Below are 27,715 nucleotides of genomic sequence, written 5' to 3'. Positions count from 1 at the left end.
CTAGACTGCATGTAATGCTTGGGTTTGTGACCAAACGCGGATGTTGAGGTTTGTAAGCAAATTGTGTTTGGTTATGTGGTTCAGTTACAGTTGCACCCAGTCACGTCGCATGATAGGCACAATTCTTATATTGGGGAAAAAAGAAAAAAAATGTATTATCACATATTTTTATATTTATTTATCAGAAATTTACACTGTTTTGGTTTATTTCATGTTCAAGATAAGAATAACTAAATAATAAACTGGTTGGGAAATGTTCATACCTATTGCAACAGATTTACTTTACTTTTATTATTCTATCCATATGTCCCTCCATTTATTTTAATGTGTGTCATTGCTTGTCTGGTCTAGGTGGGTGCTACATGTCAAATCTGATCCAGAATGATTAACTCAACTACAAAATCGAACATCAAATCCAAACTTCAGTCTTCACTGAACTCACCGTGACAAACACTAGGAGTGACTCATCATCATGAGATACGCCTAGTTGTATCAATGCCATATCAGCCTGGCCCGTGCTGTACAATAAACAGGGCTTATTATTTCCTGTGTTTTCTACACGTGCCCCTTTAAATCGCCATCATTTCACTGTGTGTGCTTTTCATCAGAGGAACTTTGGAGGGATGAGTTGCTGTGAACGGTGTAACTGAGGGCACCGGTCGCTCGCTGGGCAGTGGGAGGACCCACCACGCAATACAAGAAGGAGGAGAGGCAAAAAAAAAAAAGTTGTGTCAACTTTTTGTGACAGCCGAGTGAAAAGTGCCCCAGACAGAGCCACGGTTAGCGGCAGCAGCAGCAGCAGCAGCAGCTCGGAGGGGGAAGATGGCGCAGCGCCGCGGCCGTGCCACGTCTCGGTTTACTGGACAAATACGAACATATGCCAGAGATGTACCCACGACATCGATTTGCCTCTGCTTGTGTCTTGTGCTTTTTCCTTGCGCCGCAGAGGCCGGATTGTACACCCCTTCAGACCAGATCGTGTTGTTAGCTCCAGGAAATGTGGAGTCGTTTTTGGTGAACTCCACGGCCGCTATGGTTGTGGAGTTTTACGCTTCGTGGTGCGGGCACTGTATCGCCTTTTCCCCGGTTTACAAAAAACTGGCGAGAGACATTAAAGGTTTGTACGGACCTGCGGCCAGTCACGTAGCTACAGCTGCTTATACTGGCAGATATTGTTAGTCCAGCAGAATCAGTAACGAGCTGCATGACTTTGTCACTTTTGTTTTATTCAATCCATCAAGAAGTTTTAGGACTAAGAATCTATAATATGTTCTCTTATCTCTGTCTCTGTTATTTCTTGATTCTTATGCGAGTGGAAACATTGAGAACACTTAGCTGTTGTTTCCTTTTAATTAGAGCATGTGATCAAATGTCAAGTGTTTTTATTCTGCTCTGTGCTGTGGCTCTCCAGTAGTCTGCATCCTCAAACTGTGCCCCACCAAATGGAAATGTCACACAGCCACGAGAATAAACACAATTAACATAGCAGTGGAGCACAAAGTTTCCAATGATGGCATGGTTAATGTGTTTTTACTCTTCACACACAATCAGCAAAGAGAACTAATACTTTGGTGAGCTGTCACATTCCCTTCATCAGAGGCAAGACAATTTCACTGGCGGTGTCACCACAGAACATGTCGAATGAGTCATTTAGTACCAGAAATTGTGATTATAAATGGTTGTCTTCTTGCACAAATCTCTGAGTAAACTATCTATCGCTGACCCATTTGAAAAAGCTAAAGCTGCAGTCCATTCAATACACTGGGTTTATTCCTGATAAGGCTGGTGGACTTTTGTATTGACACACAATGCATTAGGGGAGCACAGTGTCTGTCGACTTCACAGGGCACAGTAGAGAATACACTAAATATTTACCATAGGTCTTTCTCTATGTTTGTCTGCTCTCCAGAGTGGAAACCAGCTGTGAACCTGGCAGCTATAGACTGTGCTGCAGAGCAGAACAGGAAAGTCTGCATCAACTACATGATCAGAGGGTATCCCTCCATAAAGGTACGACGCTGCGTATGAACCCAGCACACACGCTGCCCCTTTCTTTTTTCATTATGTACAGGGGTTCACTCATTTATTCAAGAAAGCTGAGGATCAGATGTGGAAAATTAGTCTATAAAAGATGCAGCTGAAGTGTCCATGCAAATCTAAAAAAAAAAAAAAAAGTTGTTAATTTTATGTAAAGCTAAAATAATGATCTCACCCACTATCACTATTAAATAATGAACTGATTTAAGTTCCACTTTCTCACAGGTGAATTCTTGCTAGTTTGTTTGTTGTCTTCAGTTATAACAATAGTTTTCATTTTTCCACAATTCTTAAGATAAAAACCAGCAACAATCTAAATATCCACTAACAAATTGTTCATTAAGGTTTAATAACATTTTTTTTTAACATTAATGAAAAAGGGAGAAACGTCATTTTGTCATCTATGTTTCAAACTTCTTCTTTTTCATCACTGATGTTATCTAGTCGTGCAATAACTGTGGAGTCATATTTAGTCGTTTTATCTATTTTATGAAAGTATTTCACAAATGTGTCTGTGAGTGCGTGTTTATATGCAAAACAGTATGTGCATGAGAAAAAGTGTCACAGGGCTTCATCCAGACTTTTTCATATATATATGTGTGTGTGTGTGTGTGTGTGTGTGTGTGGAAGCGCAAACCTAAGAATAAAACTTAATTATGTAAATTGCACAGATCGGGTCAGATAGTGCAGTTACAACAGTCAGTTCACAGGGTCAACTTTTGCACAATCATCAGCCACATAGCCCTTCCACCTCAGACATCTGTATTTGTAGCGTATCTGTGTGGTCGGCAGCAGTGTGTGTGTGTGTTAAAGCCCCTGCTCTCCGTCGTTCAGTGAAAGCCACTGAAACAAAGAGCTCCTTCTGTTTGAACTCACAATGGAGCTTTAACATCTGCGACTCATTTTAGCCAGGAAGGATTTGGAGGTCAAGGCGGGCAGAGAGGAAGGGGCTGCCCCCCGCCTCCCCTCCCAGCAACCAACACTGAACATTACACAAGATGTCTTTGCTTCTCTCACGGCTGTGTGAGGGCCGTCTTGCTGGATCTAACTTCTTTCTCTCTCTCGTCTGCCTTCTTCTTTCTTTCCCCTTCCCAGTTCTTCCCTGCCTACTCCAAGTCTGATGCTGAAGGAGTGAATATTAGAGGTATTACTGCACACTCTAAATCAGTTTAGGGATCATTCAGTTTGTTTACTTACAGACTCCACCTTAAATTGTGTTTTCCAGAGATGGCGTGGTCTTCACAGGCGTCATGTTTGACTGATATGCGTACTGATTGTTATTTAGAAATGCAATTTGTCATCCAACTGATAATGAGTCAAGTGGTTATTTTGGCACTAGGTTGTAACCGTTAGCACTAGCCTACGAATGCAATCAACACTGGGGCTGTTCATGCACAGTGAAGTGTTAACTCAGTGTGTGTCAGTGATAACCCAACAGGAAAATATACAGCAACGTATATCGCTCTTCCAGAATTTTCTCGTGATGTCCAAGATCTCCGTCACAGAGTCATAGACATGTTGGAAACCCACAGTGACCCCTGGCCCCCTGCCTGCCCCCCGCTGGAGCCCACCAGGTGATCACACAAGCGCAAATTCCCTCCTAGTGACATGTTAGTAGTGTTGTAGAAGTATTTTTTTTCCACCAGTACCAATGCAAAGTAAGTAGTAAATGGGATACGTGGACAGAGCTTCGTATTCTTATTCGTACTGTTTGCTCTTGCAGGAACTGGCGACAAAAACAGGAACAGGAATGATATAGTGATTGCTCAATTTAATTAATGTCAGGGGCAAAAGCTGGAATAGTAAAACCAATAATGCTATAAATTTTGACATTGGAGTCTTTTGTGCCAACATTTCTACTTGGAAGACTTCACCGGTTTATCTTTACTACCGGGTCACTCGCACAGACACGTACGGCTTACACTACGTGACGGTTCAACAGGAAAGAGAAGAAGGAAGTTGGGTTTATTCCTCTTTTTTTAAGAAAAAAAATTGTGTGAAAAAGAAAGTACCATTGATGCTTATTTGAAACTTCATGTTTTCTTGCATCATATTAATATTTTTGATTCTTAGAGTGCATATGTGGTATTCAGGTGCAAATCAAAAATATTCAGATACCACTTGTGTAGGGACACAGGAGATCTGAGGCAATTAATGAATCAGTAAATATCTTATCCAAATGAAATCATTTTAGAAAACTATATGCATGACAATCTTCACCTATTTGATGCTTTCCTTAGTTCTCCGCTAGATTAGCGGAGATTAGCGGTTACTGAAATCCTTTAATCTCTTGGGGATGTGTCTCTACCTGAATGTCACATCTGTAGTCCCAGTCTTAATCCTCTCCGTGCTCTTTTCCCCCAGCGAAGCAGAGATCGACAACTTCTTTCAGACCAACAATGTCAAATACCTGGCCCTGATCTTTGAAGATGCTAAATCCTACTTAGGCAGAGAGGTAAACGGCTCGCATTTCCCCTCACCTGAGCTCTGTGTGTTTTGATATTTCTCTGTCAAAAGTGAAGTGAATACAGTCACTGATGCATTTATTTACCAAAATGTGACTAATAATTAAATAATAACTAATAACTAAACCTCTGCTGTTTTTGTTAGAGGGAAAACCTTCAGACTTGTGGCCTTTGAGGGAAAATAATATAATGTTATACCTGAATTAAGGCAGTATCATGAAACATTGTCCTCTGTGTGTGTTGTGTACATCAGGTAACCTTGGACCTGTTGCAGTTTGACAACATTGCCGTGCGGAGGGTCCTGAAGACTGAGCAGAGTCTGGTGACCAGACTGGGAGTGACTGAGTTTCCATCTTGCTACATCTATTACCCTGCTGGTAACTTCACCAGACTTAAAGTGTGAGTGTTTGTGTAGGAGTTTACCTTCCACTGCATAATGCAGTGCTTTAAATGTGTCCTATTTATACTTTGAGATTGTTCAGCTCAGCTTTCAGGTGGCTCCTTTCATGTGATATGGCTCCTGTAAGGCCTTGTCACTATGGACATGCACTAGTCACTCTTCCCCTTCCTTCTAGTATGACACCCCACAAGACTTTCAAAATGTGATATATAAAAAAAAAACAGATGAGACTGATTAGACCGTGTCTAGCGACAGACAGACTCTGCTCGATGTTTTCTCTTTTTTTTTCTGTTTAGTGACCTCGAACAAGGTTTTAATCAGCTAGAAAATTAAACACCTGCGTGGGTGTGAAGAACGTTCCCCTCTACAGCTGTATTTGTATTTCAAAGTGACAAAAATTTAGTACACAGTGTCCTTATTTTCCCTGGCCTTGCACCAACAACTACTGGAGAATGTCAGCTTTCGCGCGCCCTCACTGCCTGAGGACTTTATTTTCCATTCACAGCCCACGCCTGTGAAATGATAAACCTAATGTAAATATACAAATGGAGGAGGTCATGTTGCGGTTGAGCCAAACTGATAGTAACCATGACAGAGCGGTAACAAGTGTCACCTCCCACATGATGTAACAAAGCAGGAATTATACAGGGTATACAGCATGGCCTCTATTTAGCAGTATGAGAAGTGAGACAAAAAAAAATGTGTCCTGAGGCTCGATTGTCTTAGGAGAGTCTTCACCAGTCATAGCCTTCATAATCTGGAAGACATTACTGTGTCTTTTATAGATAGAACTCAACTCAAACTCAATCCATATGAATGTAGAGGAAGCTAAACGTTTTATACTGGGTACTGTGTAGTAGCACCTAGAAAAACCTTTAATGTGGAGACCTTTCTTCAAATGAGATGAAGCCTCACATTCTGTCTAAGGGACTTCCTCTTATTTTAATCTTCAAGAACATTTTCTTGTGGTGAGCTCTTTCACTGGTCACACGTCATTCAACATTTGATGGGATACACCATAAACAGTTAAACGGTGGACAGCAGAACAGCTCCTCAAAAGTCAAAGCAAGTAGAGCTCCACCTGGTGACTGACTGCAGTAAAGGTCAACCTCCGTCCCCTCCATGTTAGTGGATGGGACTTTGGTCGAACTATAAGGCTGAAATATTTATTTATTATTCATACATTTATTTCAAGGATGGTTTCTGTCATTTTAGCTAGTTAATATAATGCTGATGAATACTCAAATTTGTGAAGTTTCATATTAGGTAGTTATTTGCTGCTATAGAAACAGGTTATGACATCATGAAGACTGCCAGTTGCCATGCCAACCGCTCCATGAAGCTGTCCAGTGGGACTGTGAGAGTTGTTGTACTGTTTTTGTTTTTTAAATAACTAAAATGTATAATCCATCATCCATCCATAGAGCAGAGCTCAATAATAATTAAACAAAAACACAAGTGAGTCTAGAGGAAGTATATTTGGGTCATCATCTTGCTGTTCTTTTTGGACTTCTGTATGTGTCTGTGAACTTTGATGTTAAAACGTAACTAACTGGATATTTTAAAGATGAAGGGAGTGGCTAATGAAAGCACCTTGTATACACTGTACGTAGTATCTCTTTTGCTTTTGTTGTTCCATCTTCCATCTTCAACTTTTTCCTTTTAGCCGCACAAACATCAAGTTTATTCCCCTTCGGTTCCCATTGTTCCGCAAGTAACGGCTTTGCTTCGCCGCGTGCTCATTATCTGAACCCTATTCATGAGAATACTTTTAAACATCTGGCCTCTTAATGGGATCAGAGCATCAAAATCGCTCCCATTATTCACTATCATAAAGCGGGACTGATCATTCCTCACCCTGCAAATTCATCTGCTGTTTCTGCCCCTTTGTTTGGCTGTTTCAATAACTTGGCATGCAAAGAGGACTCTTTTTAGTTGACAAATGCAAAAAGGAAATGATTTATTGCTGATTTATTTATTCACCCGCCATCTCTCCCCTTCCAACCCCCCTCATCTCCATCACTGTACAGAAGGGAGGTTTTTTAATTTCTTGCATGAAAACAATGCCATTGCTTTTCTGGCTTCACCTGCCAAACAAGCCCCAGCCGCACACAGCGACAGATGGCCTCCCATCATCACTGAATGTCTGATTGATCCTGGGAGAGCAGAGTGTGCCTGTGTATATGTGTGTTTGTGTGTGCGTGTAAAAAAGAGGGAGAGAGAGGGAGCATGCAGGGGCGTCTCACATCCGTCATGCATGTAATGCTTGCTGGTCCCAGGTGAATGCATTCCCTCTCAGCCCACCCTGACGCCTGCCTGCCCGCTGGCCCTGGGGATCACTGGATGAATGGCTTTCCCTCCACATCTGTACACTCCCACCAGACACGCAGGTGTAATTGAGTCCCAGGCTGGTGTGAGTGAGCGTTGGCCCAGGGTATCCATCCTCCTTATTACCATCCAGTTTGAGTTTTACGGTGCTCTCTCTCGTTCTCTCTCCCTGTCCATGGCAAGGGGAGAAAGCAAATGAGAGGAGGATGTGCGGGGTGGAGGGTGGAACGCACATTAATGACTGTGGTTCCACATGCAGGGTTATCACATGGCTGAATGAGCTCTCTGTGCTCTATGCCTCTCTGGCACCATCTGCACAGTATTTAAAATACATTCCCGTAAAAGTTTTGAATATATGGCCATGACAAAATACAGGTCGTAAAACAGTTTTTATGGCAGTGGACTGCTGAAACAAAAGATTGAAAAAAAAAATAGTTTGAGGTGCTTGGCAGAACTATATAGCCAGGCAGGACATGGCGGTTCAAACTTGGTTCAATTCGGTTGTATTTATAGAGCATCAATAATGATGATACAAATTGTTTCAAGACGCTTTACAAAATCCGGTCTGAAACCCCCAGAGTAAGCATGCATGCTCTGGCCTCGTGTGATGGTTGAAAATCTTTTTCCAAACTCAAATTATAACCGCCTAGATGCCCTCTGGCTTCCAACAAGACCTTGTAATCTGACAGTATTAGTCTGTTTCTGTTCATCCTGTGAGGTCGCGCACTCATTTGAAATGATTGTTCGAGTTCATCCCAAAGCTGCCGGATGGGGCTAAGGTCATGTTTTTGCGAATGTGTAAAGTATGATCATGTTTCTGAGTACAGGTGCATTATCATTAAAAAAGTCTTCCTGTCTTAAGTATATGACTTGAACTTTCAGACGATACTCAGTGGAATCTAAAAGGCCTGACTCCAGACCAAGAGTGTATTCAGACTGTGGTATTGCACTTGACCTAGAGATCACTCCCCACTTTTCCTTCTCTTCCACAGCTCCTTTGATGCTCGGACTTTCTACTTTTCTGCCCTCCAGAGGCTGCCAGGGGTGGTGCGCTCAGGGAAGCCTGCGCCAGTTCTCTTGGGCAACATCACCACCAGCACGGAGGAGCTCTGGAGACCATTCAACAAGTATGAACAAGACACGCTTCAAGTTACTGTGTTTTCAAGTCTTTTCATGTATAACAGTGTTTCCCTGTGTGGCCAGGTCCAGGGTATACATGGCAGACCTCGAGTCAGCGCTGCACTACTCCCTGCGTGTGGAGCTGGCTGCTCATAGTGTTATCAAAGGAGAGGCCCTGACTTCTCTCAAGAAGTACATCTCTGTCCTGGCAAAGGTAGTTACCAGCAATCTAAGCACTCACACAATATTGGATAATGAGATAACAGACGATAATTGGACAATAAGTGCAAAATGAAACAGAGTTTTAATTGGAAAATTAAAAAAAAAAAAAAAAAAAAAGTGGGGGTACAAAAATGTATTCAAATATTCTCCAATGCCCTCTTTCTTAAAACACTTTAGCTATAAATTCTAAGGACTTTAGCTATGAATTAACAATTGTTAATTGATAGTTTCGGTCAGCAGAAATGTGCAGTTACGGCCAGTCACCACTAGATGGAGAGTGAGACAAAAGAATGTTAGTTCACATTGTAGATTTCAGTTAAGAAGAAAAAACTAAAGCTAAATTCTGCTGTACGCGTTGAATTATTCACTTTGCATCCAGTGCATTAATCTGCAAACTTACTTAATTATTTTGTTAATTTTATTGTTTTTAGTCGCTCACACAGACATGCACATGGTATTGAAAGCCATTGACTTGCACATAAGCACAAAGAGTCTCGTGGGTATCGTTGACCCTCTTGCTGCTGGCTCCCAGGGGGATTGAAGTATCTCTGCCACCCACTCGCCGCCCACGGCCTTTAAAGCCTGAAACCTTGCAGGGAAACACAAAACCCTGCTCTTCCTCCTCCTTGGGCTCATGCTGAATTTCTACTTGGTGGTTTTGCACAAGCATTTCTGTGAACAGTTGAGACACTGCCAGTCCTGTGTGATGTGAAAAACAAACAAACACCTGTTTCAGTTAGATCATCCTTTCCTGTTTCATCTTTCTTCCAACTCTTTTCATTTTAATGGCCGTTTTTACTGATTTTTAATTTTTTTTTCATGCTTAGATATTTGTTCAGTTATTCATCCTTTAACATTAACTGTCTCACCTCTGGCTGCTTTCTTCCTCGTCCTTCTGGAGTGTGCCAGACAGGCAAACATGTTGCAATGATGAGGCCTGACCTACTGGCCCTGTCCCTTTTACACACCAGGATGTTTCACTGTTGTGTTTCCCTGCCCTAGTCTGCCACCAATCCCTCTGATTATATCCCACTCTCTAGGGAGGCGTCGTTGCGAGCTCATCTGTATCGGTGTATGTATGCGTGTGAGGGGCGTGTGTGTGGGAGGCAGAGCTCTATGGCCTCCCATTAGCTCCAGTTTGTTTAGTCAATAGCAGCAGGTCCCAGTGGTATTTTTAGCCTGTCCTCCCACCAGAACGGACCAGCCTCTCAGCGCGGCTTTGTGTGGCTGAGGAGGGTGTCATTGTTGCAGCTGATCACGACTTGTGTCAGTCTGTATTGACATTCGACTGAGCACTGTCGCTACAGAAACGCTGAATGCTTTCAGCCGCTCTGCTTGTTAGGAGCAGTGAGTACGAGACGTGACAAGTGATTTGTGAAGTGGAGTGAGAAAAGCACAGGCATGAGAGAATATAATGGCATCCGCGCACGACAAGTTTTTGTGCTATTTTTTTGACGAAAGTTTTCGTCTCTGTGCAATGTACAAACCTGACACCTGAACTCTTAACTGTGAGTCATGTTATCAGATCAGAGTGAAAGTGATTCACAATGACCTCAGTGTCATTTCACTTTGGTGCTGCATTGCCTAATCATGAGTCATTTCTTATTTCCTGACCCAAACTGTTAGTGGAAAATGAATTTATGTCCCGTTTTTTTGTACTTTTAATTACGTAAGTGTGTAGGACTTTACAGTGCTGTTTAATCTGCATAGTTATTTATTGACCATTTAGTGTACAAAACGTTAGACAACTGCAATGCTTGACCTGTGATTACCATAAGATGTCTTAAATGATCAAAAAGAACAATTTGTTTTCTATAAAAATATTTGCTTCCAATTTTTAGTTTAATTAATTTTTATCAAGAAATGGTTTCAGTTCATGTGCATCCTGAGTCAATTAATACCCATTCGTCCGGTTCGTGTTTTCATCTAATTGCAATGTTCTTTCCAAGAACTGCAATTCTGTGAATTGTTTGTTTCTTTGTTATCCTCAGTCGTTTTCATCTTATGTTTCCATCCAGACATGGAAACATGGTGGGGAGGGGTTGTTTTTTCCTTTATTCCTTTTTTTTTTTCCTCCACCCAGTAATAATATTACTAGATTTACTGTCTTGTCAGGGCTGAAGCCGGATTTATGAATCCTCTACATGTATATGAGGATTAAAAAAAGTGGATCTTGGGAAGCATGAGAGCATTACAGTGAGGTTTTTAAGGATTACACCTCTATCCTGCTTTTCTTGAAAGAAGCTCTTCAGCCCAGAGGGGACAAAGAGGCAGGGTCATAAAACAGAGAATTAAGGGAGGGGGGCCTGGGACGTGACGTTCACATGTTGTGAAAATTGTCTTTGCCTTTCTTAAAATCAGCAGTGTATTAATGTTAGTGTTTGGACCAATTATTTGCGTGTTGCTTTTTTATTCAGTTGGATGTTTTTTTTTGTTTTTTTTTACACTGTAGTGTCCCATGTGTGTCGTGAATGTGTGTTTGTAAAGATGAGGCTGGTGTCAGCTGGCTTCCACTCTGGCATGTGCCCGCACTGGCCTATTCCTCCGAGCATGGATTGAAGTGGGATTATTACCAGAGGGGTTCACCCCTGTCTTCTCTCCCGGGCCTGGCCTGGTCAGCCCCCTTGCAGCCAACAGATGCCCTCCCTCTCAGGACCCTCACCACGAAGAGCTTGCGGTTTCTCAAGTGCTGCTGATACTAATCGGATCAGGGATGACATATTACCAGGGTGAATGGGATTGTCATGGTCCAACCGGGACAGGGGCTGGAGGGGTACGGGGTTAAAGGAGGCAAAGTGTGTTTGTGTGTTTTCTTGAAATCGAACAGATGTAGACGGCGATGTCTGGTGTTGAGATGTAGAGATAGTAAACTGAATGAAATTATTAATCGGTAGGATTGCCTCGATACAATTTGATCCAGTAATCAATCAGTCTGATGGTCCGGTCAGGTCAATATCTTTTATTTTATTTAAATAGTACCCGCATTGTTTCAGTGATGTTTGGCTCCAGCTGACGTAGTTATTGCACATAATGAAAATCCTTTCATTCAATGTTCTCCTATTCTATATTCTGCTAAAACTTTTATTCAAGGCCTGTTGCTCTTGGCACAAAATTCTTCTTCAGATCAAAGAAATATAAATGATGCGACTTACTGACATTGATCCTGACACCACTAACAGCAGCCACCGCTGAAACCTGGCGAGCTGATTGATTGGGATTGTGCAGCATCAATGATCAAGGTCAGAAAGCCAGACGAAAGGTTAAGAAAGACAGGAATATATAAAACAAATTGAGATCAAGGTGAGACCAGGAGAAGAAGTGTTTGTATAAACATGGTGGAGGAACATGGTGGTTGTTTTGAACAAAAACACCAGACGCAGAGAGCTCATGAATAGCGTTGCTTGGTGATGCTGACTTAAGCCCATTAGTGGAAAACACCTGCGTTTTCTCTTCTGGTTAAATTCATATGGCTTTAATGAGCTTTTCTGACTGGTTGCCATTCAGACCTCGGATCCACACCTAAACCCATTATGTCACTCTGCCACCAGTGAGCAGAAAACATCACATGCCTTTGTGTGCTCTTTACATCCCAACTTCAGTATTGTGCGCACGTGTCTGGAGGAAGGAAATCTAGTTAACTGTTAGAACATTTCTCATCTCATTCTGATTTTCTGTGACAACCAGCATATTTGTAATTGCTGTAAGGAAGCTTATTGTCTGTACATCTGCACATCTCCATTTTTTTTTTCTGACAGAAATGACAGTTTGATTTGTAATATCTGTTTGAATCTATTACCTAGTGAACATTGAACAGAAGATTGGCTTTCCAAGTGTGGAGCGTCAGGAGATATAATAAAATATTTACTTCTCTATATTCAATAGAAAGATCTGAACAGTTTCAAACCTGTATTTTTTTTTTTTTTTACACATTTTGTTATTTTGTTAAATTTTATTTTTAAAAAAACATAAACATGTGTATCTTAAACTGCAGATTTTCAATGTTCATTAATTACAGTTTGAAAGCGATTAATCATTTAGGCTTTCGACACATTTTGAGATCAGCTTTGTTTCCCAGTTACACTTTTTTTTATTTTTACTAAACCAATGGGAAATATAGGATGTTTGCTAGATGCCATGTAATGATTAAGTCCTGAATCCACAAAACCTATTGTATATTATTTAACATAAATAGAATACATTATAATTCACTGATTACAGACAGTGCGTCACCTGTCATTGGTGAAAACCATTTTGTTCAGGCTCAGTAGAGAAGTTTGGTACAGACCTTGGCCTTGGACAAGAAGCGAATCACTCTCTGGTGAAGTGGTTGTGGTGAAACATGCACATAGCGTTGATGTGTTAAACAGGGGTTGAGTCACACACTGAAAGCCATGTGGGCGATAATCAGTGTACGCAGTAGTATCCAGTGAAACATGGCAGAGGGCAAATCAAAAAGACTTTCTTGCGTTGCATCCCAAAGTAATATGATGCAAAAATAAATCAGTTGTGTTTTGCCAAGTTATCTCAGTCTGCCAATAACAAAAAAACGTTTCCACGGAGGTAACATATTTGCTTGTTGAAGTTTTGGAAAAAGCTTGATCCCTTTGCTGTGACTGTGTCTGAGAAACAGGACTATTACCGTTCTACAGAGAGGCTTACTTTAAATACATTTCTCCTAAATGCTTCCTGTTCTTAAAGTGGTCTCCTCCTTCTGACAGAAGACATCAGCTGTTTCTATTGTTGGTGTTGTGTGTGGAAAGATGTGCTGGTCTGTGTCTGTCTTTAATCTGTCATCACTGGTTTCAGACGTCCACCACCTGGATTTCCTCTTTCTCTTCGTGTACCCTCTTCGCTAGTTACAGTATCGTGTTTCCTCACTGCTCTGGTTGTTGCCAAGGTGATGCTAGTTTGACAAGCAGTAAATACGCAGCAGGAGAAAGCCTGAGCAGGGAGTGCCTAAGTGGTTGTTAGTGGCTTAGGAAATGGATCTTAATGAAGGAAGAGGCTTAACCGTGGACTGTTGTCACATTTGCTGAAATTCTTAAAGGTCCTGAGAAGAAAAACACTGGAATAACAACTTTTGTTGAACCTCATGCACGGCATTGTTGAAAATAAGCTGGTAACTGCTAATTCTAGTCTGGTACTTAGTGGTGTTTTAAGGTTTGTGTTCATATGATCAGTTCAGGTAAAGATGTGTGAATTTTTAAGCTTGAACTGCAACTTAACAGTATAGTAGTAAAATATTTAATATTTTACTACAAGTATTTAGTGACTGGATGCAAACATTAGCAGTTACCTAAAGTTATGTCTGTACTTTTAATCCATCATCAACTGTTTTTACCAAAACTATATAATATACATGTACACACACACACACACACACACACACACACACACACACACAGAGTTTAGAGGTTTTAGCTGCTTGCTCATGGCCACTCAGCAATGGACATGCAGGGGATCGAAGCAGTGACCTCAGGGTCCCAAAGATGCTTCTCTAACCTCTAGTTGTTCCACAAAACCTCTGGTTCAGTGGCTGTGTTAAATGAACTAGGCTAATTTAAATTTTAAATGTGTCTGCATTGTGTGATCTGCAATCACTTTGTTAGTTTAAATAATTAAAGCCAAATGTTCATTTAATGCTGTAGTTGTAGACCTACAATGAAATGAAGAGTGATGAATCTCAGTTCAGCAACACTGTAAGAACAGGATGAGATGATTAATAAGGAGCACAGTCAAAAGTAATATTCTTCAGATATTGTCAATGTTTTATTGTTGTTGTAGAATAAAGTAATTCCCAATTGACCATAATCATTTGAACCTGTGTCCATTTCTCTCTGCAGTACTTCCCCGGCCGTCCTATGGTGATGAACCTGTTGAGGTCTGTGAACTCCTGGCTACAGAACCAGACTGCTAATCAGGTTTCCTATGAGGCGTTTAGAGAGATCCTGGATAACTCGGCGCAGGTAAGCCAAGACGGAGATGGATGACTATAAAATCTAACTCTGACACCGCGCATCCTTGTTACAATACACTTGCAAATTACGCTTTCATTTTCGTGTCCTCAGTCTGCAGAATTCATTGCTTTCTGAGGAGTCGTGTCGAATACATACCGCATGTGGGAAGTACATGAATACAAATTAAGGACAAGTGCAGACTTTTGTAAGCAGAAGAAGGCGAGCATCTAGAAGGAAAGAAAGGGAGTTGAGAGAGTAGCAGGCAGATGAGCAGCTGCAGGGAGAACAGAGGGCAGGTCATCATAAAAAGCAACCAGATGGATGTGAGGACGTCTGTCTGCTAGCGGCATCGCTATTTCCCTGAGCCACAAGGTCACTTGTCTGTCTGGACACTCAATCAGTTCAAAACCATCTCACAGAGATGCCTGTTTTGTCAAAGAAATGTCAAAATGTGAACTTGACAATTTCTATTAAAACCCCTCCGTACAAGTTGAGAGAAAATATTTCTAAAGACAAGCATCTGGATATTTTAATATGTACTTTGCCCTTGCCTTGGTGCCAGCACATACAGCTGAGAATCTATGTGCTGTTGTCTTTGGAATGAAGCCTGCATGCCTCCAGTGTACGGCCCCTCACAAATTGAAAGAGTCACTTACTTACATCATTAGCTTTTAGCAGGCGAATCAATGGATCAATGAATCAATGGGAAGGTATGAATAGACTCCGCCTCAGAGGAAATGGACTCTGTGCACACACGTACATACACACACCAAATCTTTAGTATTGACACGTGAGTAACCCTGTCAATCACGGTAGCGATGGTGATGCAGTGCAGCAAGAGAAACGACTTTATGTCAGAGAAAATATGTTGTTGGATTCAACCGCGGTTGGTGGTTAGAGATCTGGATAGCCTGTGTTCATTAGCGGAAGACTGAGCCATTAACCTGAGATTGACTTCTCATTGATCAGGAAAAGTACGGCTTTCATTAAGTTGAACAGGTTGGGAGATGCTGGTGAGACGCTTTTACTTTTTAGAGGAAGTCTTTGTCTTATACAAAGTAAGTAAGAAGTCTGGTGATTTTCTACATTATTCTTTGAGTCGCTGACAAAACCGACAATATGTCAGTTTAAACTAAAATTGGGTTGTCAAAATAATAGAAACACTCAATTCAATACAGTTTAATAGCACCACAAACTACAACATCCAAAATGACCATCCAGTTATTAGGCTGTTTCAATACAAACAGTTATATTGTTTTGACACATGGGTGCAGGGGCTGCTGTGGTTGTTCGCCTCCTGTCACATGGAACCACTGATTTACTTGTAGCTAAGTACGAGCTTTGGTCAGTGAATGTGTGGGAAGATTAAGTGAATTCATTTTAAACCAGTTTCATTTATTATTGAATTTAAAAATGTGTAATATACAGTTTATTAACATGCTGAGCCATCCGTAACACCTAAACAATGTGTGTCTCCAAATGAGACTGTTTAATAGTAATAAAAGTAAAACTAATATCTACTTTTATAAGCTTTAAATCGTTTTAACATCAGAGAAAATGATTTAAATCATTGATTGGTCGTGTCTGCTTTGGTTCCTCTCAGGGCTGTGTAATCCTCTGGGAAAACTACTTGGGGGTTATTATGGAAAAGTGTGGAATTGGCCCATTGCTGTTAAAGAACATTCAGAACTTATTGCACAACCATGCAACAACTGTAGTCTTTTCTTTGGATTTGATGGCCACTGGTATATAAGCAGTCATTTTCTTTTACCTGTTTTTGCTGTTCTTCCTATTGTTCTGTAATTCGTCTCTGTCTCTTGATCTCCCTCAGGCTCCAGACACAGCGTTGCCTGAAGGGGTAAGGTGGGTGGGCTGTCAGGGTTCACAACCCCAATTCAGACGTTATCCTTGTGGGGTGTGGACTCTCTTCCACGTTCTCACAGTCCAGGCATACAGCGCTGGAGGCTCAGGTAGGCACACACAGTGTGAGCTTCTGTGCATGAAAAGGGACACTGAGAGTTCACTGAGAGGACTGAGGCTGAGGGCTTTGTGGGGCTTTGTAAACAAATTAGCCCAGGAATGTCTGACCCAACATCCCACCAAGCAAACGATGAACACAAAGCATGAACCAACACCTTGACCAAGTTACGATGTTTATTTGAATTTCTGCTCCATGTTTCTAAAACTGAGACTAATTGCGATTGTGTGAAAAAGGATTATGTTAGATTAACGGAATGTGAGTGGTTAATAAAACAGGCAGATGACCAGAGGCTCCGCTCCTGGCACGGACGTTAATCTGCCTTCACCACACACGCATGCAAACACACACGCGTACACACAGAGGTTAATCCCGAGGTTTACGTACCATCATGTGACCTGCAGATGGACTGGCCAAAAGGGGCGTCCATCTGGCCCCCCACAGACCACCAGCTTAATGGGCGCATACACACAATCTGCACCGTCTTGACCATAACATGAAGCTGAATGGCATACAGTGTTATAGGTGTGAATACAGTCCGGTAGCTCACCCATTGTAATATTCATAAAACGACACACACTCCTGCACAGGCTTCCACCAGCTGTGCGGTTCATCGAAAGGTCTTGCTAAGCTGAGAACAAAAGCAAACAGCTGAAGAAAAATATGTTTGCAGACTGTTGGGATCCTGAGACAACAGCCTGGCTGCCATTCACACAGAGCGTTAACTGCATTTAATCTCCAGATTGGGTTATCCCATTCTCAGATTATTCATCTCAGTGTGGGGTTAACCCAGCTCTACGTGACTCCGGGCCCACATAACCGTGGGAATCCACTCTCGGCCCATTAGCCAGCATTTATAAGGGCAGGTGCTTTACGTCCAGGGTAGGAACTGATTACTGTTGTTGTGATTAATATCTGTGAAAACTGTGTTGTGCCTCTAGATAAATGAATAAATAAAATAAAATATATAAATTATCAGTGTGTTTGGAATAAAAAACACTCACAGACTCCTGCCATTTTCCCTCCAGATCCTTCTGAGGTTCTCAGCGCCATGAGAGGTTACGTCCACAGCTTCTTCGGCTGCAGAGAATGTGCCGAGCACTTTGAGAACATGGCAAGGGACAGTATGGCAGAGGTGAACTCGCTGACGTCATCAGTCCTGTGGCTGTGGTCCAGACACAACCGTGTCAACAACAGACTGGCCGGTAGGAGTCTGCTCCATCATCTGTAGCTACAGAATCCCTTATTTCATTTCACCCTTTGTCGGCCTTATGACTGCTCTGCTGCTCGTTATTGTTTGGGGTTTTCAGTGCTTTTCTATGGAAATGGAACCCATGCGTGGCTGTGGTGTAACCTAGCAAGAGTAATATAGGAAGTGATGACTTGACAAGTAGGAGGCCTCCGGTTGACAATAAACTGACCAGTCAACACCAACTTTTTTCCTGAAAATACTGTAAACTAAGAATGCTTTCAAAAATGGAAGTGTTAATAGTTTATTTTCATCAATTAACAAAATACAGTGAATGAACAGAAGAGAAATCAATCAATATTTGGTGTGACCACCCTTTGCCTTCAAGACAGCATCAGTTCTTCTAGGAAGCAACTCGGTTGGTAGGTTGTTCCAAACATCTTGGAGAATTAACCACAGATCTTCTGTGGATGTAGGCTTCCTCAAGTCCTTCAGTCTCTTCATGATGTTGAGATCAGGGCTCTGTGGGGGCCATGTCATCACACCCAGGACTTCTTGTTCTTCTTTACGCTGAAGATAGTTCTTAAAAACCTTGGCTGTATGTTTAGGTTCTTTTGGGCCAGTCATACTAATCATACGCCTCCCATGATGGATAAGCATCTGCCTGTATTTCTCAGCATTGAGTACACCATTAATCCTGACCAAATCCCCAACTCCGTTTGCAGAATTTTAGCCCCAAACTTGCAAGGAACCTCCACCATGCTTCACTGTTCCCTGCAGATACATTATTGTACTGCTCTCCAGCTCTTCGATGAACAAACTGCCTCCTGCTACTTTGAAATATTTCATATTTTAACTCATCAGTCTAGATTACTTGCTGCCATTTTTCTGACCCCACTTCCTAAGTTTTGGTGCATAGTTGAGTCTCTTGGCCTTGTTTCCATGTCAGAGGGATGGATTTTTGGCTGCAACTCTTACATGAAGACCACCTCCGGCCAGACTTCTCCAGACAGTAGATTGATGTGTTTTTCATCTGCTGCACTAAGTTTACTTTGCCAACCACCGCGTCTGTGATCCTACAAAATCCCTGACGTTGCCTTCAAACCAGCATCAATCAGTAGTAACATCAAATATTGAAGTGACTTAGATTATTCTTTTGTTGTTATATTTTTGAAAGCATTCTTAGTTTACAGAATCCCCCCCTCCACACACACACACACACACACACACACCTGCCTAAAACTTTTGCACAGTACTGTATATTAAATAATATAAATTATTAATATTTTATGTAATAGAGCCTTGGGTAGAGTCTAGTCAATTTAAATAATTCTAATTTAATAGGTATATTCTAAAACAAATACACTAATACACTTGTTTATTTTTACTTCTCAAATGTTTTCAGATTTTTCAATATGCAATTAAAAAAAAGGTCCTTGGTTTTTAGATTCTTTACTCAAACACTTTAAAGCTATAACTATAATTTAAGTGGTACTTTTCACCTGTCTAATATTTTATACACAACAAAATTAATCTGATTTTAAAACAAAAAGTTAGGGCCCTAATGAAAAGGTACAGTTGATACAGTACTTTGTACATTAGCACTAAGATACACACCTTGCCTTACTAATCCATTAATACCCCCTCATCCTCCTACTTTTCCCATCACATATTTCCCTTTTCCACATTACTCTCTAGCTGTTCCGACCAACGTGATCTCAAGTTTTACCTTCCTCAATTTTGGGGGCCATTCTAGCTTCCTCCCGTGGTCACTTAACCCTTGTAATAGGACTAAAAGTGGGTGAGGGGAGGAAGGATGGATCCTCAGATCAGACACCAGCTGTCACCCTGTCTTAGTCTTAAAGTATCATCTGTCTCCCCCATTTTCTCTTGACCCCCCTCTGCCATCTTACATCCTTCTCACACCCATACTAGTCTCCCACTTGTTAACTTTTAGTCCAGATCAAAGTATTTTTTCATCAACTCAAAAAAACAACAGAGCTAACAACTTTATCAAGTGTTAATCTGGTGCCCAGTCCATATTTCTTAGTCGTCATGTCTCTGTATGTTAAAGTTTTCTTGTGCTGCGTCATCATTACTACACTCCTTTACATCAGAGTGCTAAGCAGCTCCTGAGCGTCCCTCCTCCCTCGTCTGTGTTCATATGATTTTATTAGGCACAGCGCTGTCAATAACAGCCTACTTTGTTAAATCACTACCTTTTGTTTGTGTTTTGTTGACTGCCCCCTCTTCTATTTCAGGGACAGCTTGTGTCCTGAACAGCAGGGGCCAGAAGGACACACGTCCCCGAGTGTGTCTGCTCCCAGAACTTACACTGCTCCCATCCTTTTCATCCACTGTCTCCCATCCTCCCTCTTTTCCATCCTTCTTCTCTCTTTCCCTCCTTTCCTGGGACTCATATCTTCGCTTTGACTAATCAGTCCATCCCCTGGATCGTCCCAGGAGCCGCCCTCTTTGCCATAATATCCACCACCTGGTATGGGCAGCAGGGCCACCCCTTTGCACAACACACAATTCCCCAGCCTTTTGTCCACCGTGCAAACACCCTGACACAACCACACAGCTCACACAACACACACACAAACCCCCCACAACACACACACACACACACACACACACACATCCTTTCTGTCTTTCCAGCGTGGGTCAAGTTGTGGCGTGTGGCAGGGGGAGTTAGTCATGGTGGAGGGTGAGTTAGGGGATCAGTCGGATGAATCAGAGGGAGAAAGAGGGAGGAGCAGAGGGTTTGGCTGTGTTTGTTGCAATGAGCGGCAGCATCTCCCTGAGGAAAGCGCACTCCATCCCTCCATCCACTCAACCCCTCCTCTCCCCTTTGCCTAAAGTGGAGCTCTTTAGCAGGCCTCCCCACCCCCCTTTCAGAAGCAGCCATGCATGAAAGAGCAGCTATTTGTAAAGCAGCCGAACAATTAATTTAGCTGGCAACAAAGAGGCCCCAGGGCCCTCAGCCTCCTTGCGCCGGCAGAATTAAGACTGGTGGCAGCTCGGTCCTGTTGCTGCTTGTCAACAGCTGAGACTGATTCACATTTCTATGGACCAAATAGCACTGCAGCACACAGGACGGGGTGCTTCGCATGCAGCACGCTGCACATGGTCTTTGATATGCACTGGTTGTGTTGTGTTTTTTGTAGAATATATCGTTTAGTGTTTATTAGGCAGAGATAATTTATTGTATGATATTGTAGAAGATTTTTGTGAATGTGAAAATAAGAGAAAACACAAAATTGGATAATGCAATGCATTTTACCTCCTTCACTGTATTAATTTGCATCGATTGAGTCACTTCAGGCCTCTCTAGTGTAGGTCATCATTTTGTGTGTTCCTGCTCAGGATGTCTTGCTCTCCCTACCAAACTAAGCTTGCACTGCAGACAGTTAGTAGTTTTGATGCTCCTTTTTTCTCCCACACCATCACTGCTTTCGCGGTGAGGTTTGCTGTCGATTTAGCTAAAAAACTACCAAGTCCAACTACCCCGCAGGTTCCGACCATGCCTGTTAAGAATGAGATTTACTGTACAGGGATGCTGACTCAATGAGAGGAATTAATAAACCAAAATATAGTACAATAAACACAGTCAAGTTAAACTAAATAACTGTGAACACGCAGCTGGGATGTACAGGCTAAAAAAGGACAACAAACAAAATTAATTAAATCTGTATATCAGAGCCATTCACATAGATCAAGAAAATATGTATCCCTTTACGTATTGTGAAAAAATGTGGCACCCCCTTTTATGAGTTTTCTGGTACAGTTATCTGAGTAAAGCAAGTCCCGTTCAGCAGCTGCACACAGACTCACGGTACGGTCACATAGATGGAACGTGCAAATGAGAACAGGAGGTGTTGATACGGAAACTGCAAGGTGAAGGATAAAATGAGGGTTTCCCATGTAAGGAACATTTAGTTTAGTTTAGTTTATTATTTTGCACAGTTAAGATTAAACAAATAATACAGACTTAATAATAATAATAAGACAATGCAGGGAGAGGCAAAAAACCACAATGGGCTTATTTGAAGCCTCCACCTAATAAACTGATATTTCAATTTCATGTTATTATAAATCACAAAACATCAAAAAGTACGACTACATGAAACTTCATATTAACTAACAACAATAATGTCGAGATAAAACAAATATACAAGAGAACAACAATACAACAAACAACAATAAAACAACAATAATGACAATCTGCATTACAGATGTACGGTGTGTCTACCAAAGAGCAGCAATCATATGCATAGACAACACATTACAAGGCAGCAATTAAATGATCTTTTAGACGTCTTTTAAAGCATTTCACAGAAGAACAACTTTTTGATAAATAGGAGAAACCATTCCATAACTTAGCACCTCTGAATCTGATTGAAAATTGACCTCTACTAGTGAGAAGTTTAGGAGGATGAAGATTTGAAGATTGACGTGTTGAGTACGAATGAACCTGTGAGTTTTCTTTGAAATAAGTCTTGAACTGTGTTGGAATATTTCCTTCATTTGAAATGATCTTGTAAAGAAAAACACATATTTGAAAGATGTTAATGTCATAAATAGTTAGAATTTGAAGTTTTTGAAATAGAGGGGTAGATGAAATGTGTAACTCTGATCGTGTAGCAATCCTAATAAAACGTTTCTGGGGGATCAAAGTTTTGCGGAGAGTAGTAGGAAATGTACTTGCCAAAACTATATTACAATATGAAAGATAGGGATAAATTAAACTATAATAAAGAGTAAGGAGACAATTTGTAGTGACAAAATGACTAATCCTCCCTATGATACCACTGGATTTATTTATCTTTCTGTTTACACAATCAATCTGATCTCTCCAATTCAAACTTTCACCAACAATAATTCCCAAGAATCTTGTGCTTGACACCTGAGGCAACTCAACAGACTCTCTATTTGAGTCAAGTAAAATCCACTGTCCTCTTGCTAATGCATAGTTGCATGAATAAAATAAACAGTGAACCAGAAAAACATTCTTCGATCAGCTAAGTCTGTGATTTTGCAAATTTGACTCCAAGTGGGGGAACATATTGAGTAACATGTTCAGTTCTGGCTATTGGTACTTAACAGTTTGTGCTCCAGACACATTTCAGTCTGTCTAGGAAACATTACGATTTATTACTAAAACCTAGCGCTAATTCCATCATACAATTGCCAGTGCAAATTCCCTGAATAAGTATTTGGCTCGATTATTTAAATATCCAGCCTCCGCTGCCCTCCCTGCTGGTTATGATTGGCTCAGTACGCCAAACGCTGCGGTTGATCCTCACTCACTGAATTAGTGCTGAGGAAGCTGGTCTGGCGTGCTGAACAATACATATTTATACCTGATGAATATGTATGCCAGCGGTGATGACATCTCTGTGACATCCTATTGTGGCAATCTCAATATGGCTGGTATGGCTAAAGTCACCCTGGCCTCAAATGTGGCAAGCTGATTAGAATAAGGAAGGGGGTGAGGGAGTGGGTGGTGGGCTTACTCACCTGCTGAAATATATAAAAGCACAAATGCACACGCGCATGTATGCAGGCAGCCGCCCATCCAGGACAGTAAAATTGATGTATCTTTTATGTAAAGCACTGTATGCAGAGTACAAACACACATGCATATGACTGAGATTAATCTTGAGTGGTGGAGAGAAGAGGGGGTGGAGGTGGTGGAGGTGCTGGAGGATGTAAATTGACAGTGCTGTAAAGTGACAGACCTGCTGCTCTGCTTTTTCTCTCTCTCTCTTTTCTCTTTCCCGCACACACAAAGGCCTCTTGGTGACAACAAGCAATTTATTACTAGCTGCTGCCCTGTGTGTGTGTGTGTGTGTGTGTGTGTGTGTGTGTGTGTGTGTGTGTGTGTGTGTGTGTGTCCTTGTGGACGTTTGTGCGGAGTGCGTATGTCTGTGCTTACGTTTGTATATTTTTGGTGTGTGCCACTTTGTTTGTTTGCATGGATGCTGGGGGTGTGTGAGAGTGATGAAGGGTGTTAGTGGGCAGCGGCTACATAAAAGAAAACATGTTAAAGGAGAAAGTTTCTAATTCATTAGAAGGGCAGCTCCCCTCTGAGGTTTCTGCTGCTCTCATGTTCAATTTGGAGATTGGACTTTCCTTTCAAAGGGGTGTAAAGGGACGAGACAGGTGGTTCAGAGCACCAAGGTCTGCTGCCTGAAAACAAGGGAGTGTATGCGTGTGTGTGCGTGCGTGTGTGTGTGTGCATTCATGTGTACGTGTGCTTGGGGAAGCTGTCCACTTTGGCCACATCTATTATCTCACTGTCCCTCCCACTGGGACATCCCAGAAGCCCATTGATCATTGTTAGGCGCTGTCATATGAACGTGCACACACAAAAATATCAATCCATAGATTACATGCACACGAACATGGACAGATGATTTACATATACACACTTAAACGCATACATACACATATGCATATAGGCACTTAGTTTTTACGAGCACTGTGACAAGATCAAATGGGTTCAGCGCAGATTGCATCCAGTCCTCAAAGCACTTACATCCTCCAGTCAACGTGCCAACAAGGAGAATAAAAGAAACAATAGATGAAGCAGCTGACTGGAAGCTTCGGTTCTATTTCTGAGCTTTATATTATCTGCTTTAGTCAGTGAGGTGATCCTGTGTGAGTGGCAAGGGCTTTGATAAAGTCAGAGTGTTGGAACAAGTAGGCTTGTGTACTTAAACTATGATGGATTACGTGGTTAATTCCTGCATTCAAAGGTGTAATTAAGATCATTTTAACAGATAGTGTTAATAACAATACTGAAAAGTCACAGCACACTCTGCATAGGAGTAGAAATACAATACATGGTACATTTAGAAACCGCTCACAAGTTTATCTCGTTTAACATTTTGCAAAGTAACTTAATTTTTAACTGTCAAGTTAAAAGTGAAGTAAAAGTTTAATGTTTCCCTCAGTGTTGTGGAGAATGAAAAAAGAAGACAATATAAACATAACCTTTATGAGCAAAAAGATAAATAAAAAAAAAAAAAGTAAATGTAGAGGGGAAAAGCTTGTGATATTGTTTACCTGATTTTTCCTTTCTATTGTCAGAATTCACATTGATTTTTTTCTCAGTCCTAAATAAATTAAGACTTTGTTGTGCAGCACGGTGACCGTGTTTCTGCCTCTTCCAGGAGCGCTGAGTGAGGACCCATATTTCCCAAAGATCCAGTGGCCAACACCTGAAATGTGCTCGGCCTGCCACTCGGTGAAAGATAATGGGGAGCACAGGTGGGACTTGGAACACCTCTTTCCCTTCCTCCTGTCCTACTTCTCCTCCAGAGAAATCCTCACAGGTACAACTTAAATGTCTTCCTCTGAATGTAGTTTCTTTTCTGAGAACTTTCCATTTCATGATCTCAAGACTTTTGTCAAGTTCACAAACTGTGGACTGATGCTGAAATCCTATATTAAATATATATGTATATTTTTATGAATCCATCTCTCTCAATTCAAATGCCATAAGATGTTTTATTTACAGTACATCCAGAAAAATGATGTGTCTTTCCTTTCCTTGTCAGACTATCTTGAGAATGAAAGCCAAATTCTGGAAAAGCAGAGGGAAAAACATGCGGGTCAGCAGCAAGACTTAGCAGCTCAGAAGCGTGCAGAGCGGAAAGTCAGAGGGGCAGTGGATCTTCCAACATCACAGCCCACTGTGCAAGAAGAGGAGGAAGAAGAAGAAGGGCCACAGGATGAGGAAGAGGGAGCACAAGCTGGAGCAAGTGAGATGAAGGGTAAGACATCTGAGCCAACACCCTGGGCCGTACCTGAAATGGAGATAGGTCGTGGTCGGCGACAGCCCCACAAGAGGCCGAGCATTGTGGGAATGAGGATACGAGAGGCGAAGGAGGACATCGTGGATCTTGACTCACAAGCCAACAGGTATTACAAGGCTGGGGTCCCTCAGCTTGATGCTGCCAGCCGGGTAAAACAACGCACCCTGCAGAGGGAGAAGGAGCAGGAGCCCCGGCCCATGGTCGGCCTCGGCATGGAGCTGGATGCAGGACTTGGGATGATGGGTCTGGAGCTGATAGACGCAGACTTAAAGCTGGATGTGGGGCAGAAGCGTCAGAAACGAGAACTGATAGGCCAGTACTACGGCAGGGAGGCAGAGTTGACCCAAAAGGGAGGCTTGATATCTTTGCTCGGCATCGGATTCTCAAAACTGGACGTCGGCCTGTGTGTCGTTCTTTACGTCCTTTCCTCGATGTGTCTTCTAGCCATGTACCTTTTCTTCAAAAACCGCTTCAGGTTACAGCGAGTTAAATTTGCCTTACCGTAAGTCAAAATAGCATATCTCACCTGAGTCACAGCAGTGACTAGCATCCATTAGGTACATGTCACTTAAGTTTGATTGATACTGTCAAGGGATGCGCCAAGATTAGCGCAGTCCTCTTAACTGTTACCCACAGCTAAAGTAGGGAACGGCCTGTTTCACTTTAAAAGCCGCCAGTGTGTTGTGTTAGAGAGGAGGAGAAGGGAAAATTAGCAGATTACTTTCCAAATCAGGGTAGTTATGTAACCTGATACTTCATCTGGCCTCCCGGGCTTTTCAGGGAGCGCCTCAGCTGTGACTAAATGAAGATGTACATTTCCATTCGCGTCTGTTTGGGTTTGGCGCCTCCACTCAACTTGTTCTTTTGATTCTGATTGACCACTTATGAAGGATAAAATGAAATTGAGTAGAAGATGGAAGAATGTTTTAAATTTGTATGGATTATAATGAGTGATTTTTTTTGTTTGTTTTGTTCATGCTTTACTGAAGTTCTAATTGTAAGTATTCTTTTAAGATTTCTTCCATAATTTTGCAGTAGGCTGAAGACTTTTACTACCTACTATCTTGTTGGCTGTTAAATTACAGATGGAGTATTTTCCTTCTCCAGTTGGTCACTGGGTGTGTTCTTACAGCCTCTCATTTATGAAGTAGACTGTCAGTTCTTGAAAATATGTTGTGGAAGGTACTGATATTTGCGATACATTGATCACTGTGACAGGACCAGAGCAGATCAGTCTTGTAAGTTGTCCTACATAACACTGAGCTTTACGTAATGTCTTTGAATATTACATCACACTGCTGAGTCCACATAATAGCTACTCTTGATGAAGTGTTGTGGAGCCCAAACGTGTTCACACTGGACAAGGATTTAGAATAAGCAGGATTGTTTTTGGCTTGTGTCCACAGTGAACAGCTTCTGCTGGTTGTCTCAAAAACACTGTGTTTTCCTGTTTGCTTCTGCCTGAATCAATAAAATTATTTTTGTTAAGGATTTATTGTCTTTCCGTTATGCTGTCAATGAAAACTCATCACCATGATTTCATCATAAAAGCGGTCCACTTAAAGGGAAACCTGAATGCCATCTGCGCCGTCTTAGATGTCAAAATATGTTTGGGGACCGTTGCAGGTTTGAGAATAACACGTTCCTCTTTGTTTTTTGTTTTGACCAAGACTACCAGGACATGAGGTAAGGAGGAGAGGGACCTTCCATGTAGAAATGGGGGTTAAACCATCCGAGGGTTGATGGAAAAAGCCTGTTGCCATCTGCTGTGCAGCGCAAGCTAAATCCTAACAATTTCATTGGGATTATAGCAAGTGAGTAATCCAGCTTTCCTTTAGGACTAGAGAGGAGAGATTACCCTTGAGGATTAGCTCTCTGCAGATAATAAACTTTATTAAAATGCAATCGGCTTTCATGGGGCTTCCATCCTCACACACACTTGGAGGTGGACTTTGCCCAGGGGTGGCCAGCAGTGGACCCTCAGGGGTGGTAAGAGGGGATCGTATCAGGTGGATGAAAGAGGAAGCAGTGTGTGTGTGTGTGTGTGTGTGTGTGTGTGTGTGAGAGAGAGGGATAAATGGATGGGTGGAAGAGCAGAGGACGAGGGTTTGATGTTGAGATTACAACGAGTCCATCTGAAGGACGACCAACGCTTGATCTTGAGCTTTGTTTTTCCTCCAACATTGGCTTCAAT

General features: G+C 41.8%; 1 protein-coding gene across 1 annotated transcript; it reads left to right on the top strand.

The window, feature by feature from the left end:
• Positions 1-594: 594 nt before the first annotated feature.
• qsox1 (quiescin Q6 sulfhydryl oxidase 1) lies at positions 595-27,012 on the top strand. Its single transcript, XM_047587331.1, has 13 exons — positions 595-1,117; positions 1,910-2,010; positions 3,133-3,181; positions 3,509-3,611; positions 4,402-4,492; positions 4,756-4,901; positions 8,223-8,357; positions 8,434-8,563; positions 14,415-14,537; positions 16,360-16,498; positions 17,535-17,711; positions 24,877-25,038; positions 25,264-27,012. The coding sequence occupies exons 1-13, from the start codon at positions 823-825 to the stop codon at positions 26,025-26,027; spliced, it is 2,415 nt and encodes an 804-aa protein (XP_047443287.1). The 5' UTR covers positions 595-822; the 3' UTR covers positions 26,028-27,012.
• The last annotated feature ends 703 nt before the right edge of the window (positions 27,013-27,715 follow it).

The sequence above is a fragment of the Mugil cephalus genome, chromosome 6 (genome assembly GCF_022458985.1).
Source record: "Mugil cephalus isolate CIBA_MC_2020 chromosome 6, CIBA_Mcephalus_1.1, whole genome shotgun sequence".
NCBI classification, from domain to species: domain Eukaryota; kingdom Metazoa; phylum Chordata; class Actinopteri; order Mugiliformes; family Mugilidae; genus Mugil; species Mugil cephalus.
The sequence above is the reverse complement of the archived record's forward strand: the minus strand, read 5'-3'. Positions and strand labels throughout refer to the sequence as shown.

What these genes read in the sequence shown, in the direction of transcription:
- qsox1 (XM_047587331.1), top strand. Translation starts at nt 823, where the DNA reads ATGGCGCAGCGCCGCGGCCGTGCCACGTCTCGGTTTACTGGACAAATA. An exon ending in CCCCCGCTGGAGCCCACCAG is followed by an intron (nt 3,612 to 4,401) that starts GTGATCACACAA and finishes CTTTTCCCCCAG; the next exon opens with CGAAGCAGAGATCGACAACT. An exon ending in CTCTGGAGACCATTCAACAA is followed by an intron (nt 8,358 to 8,433) that starts GTATGAACAAGA and finishes CTGTGTGGCCAG; the next exon opens with GTCCAGGGTATACATGGCAG.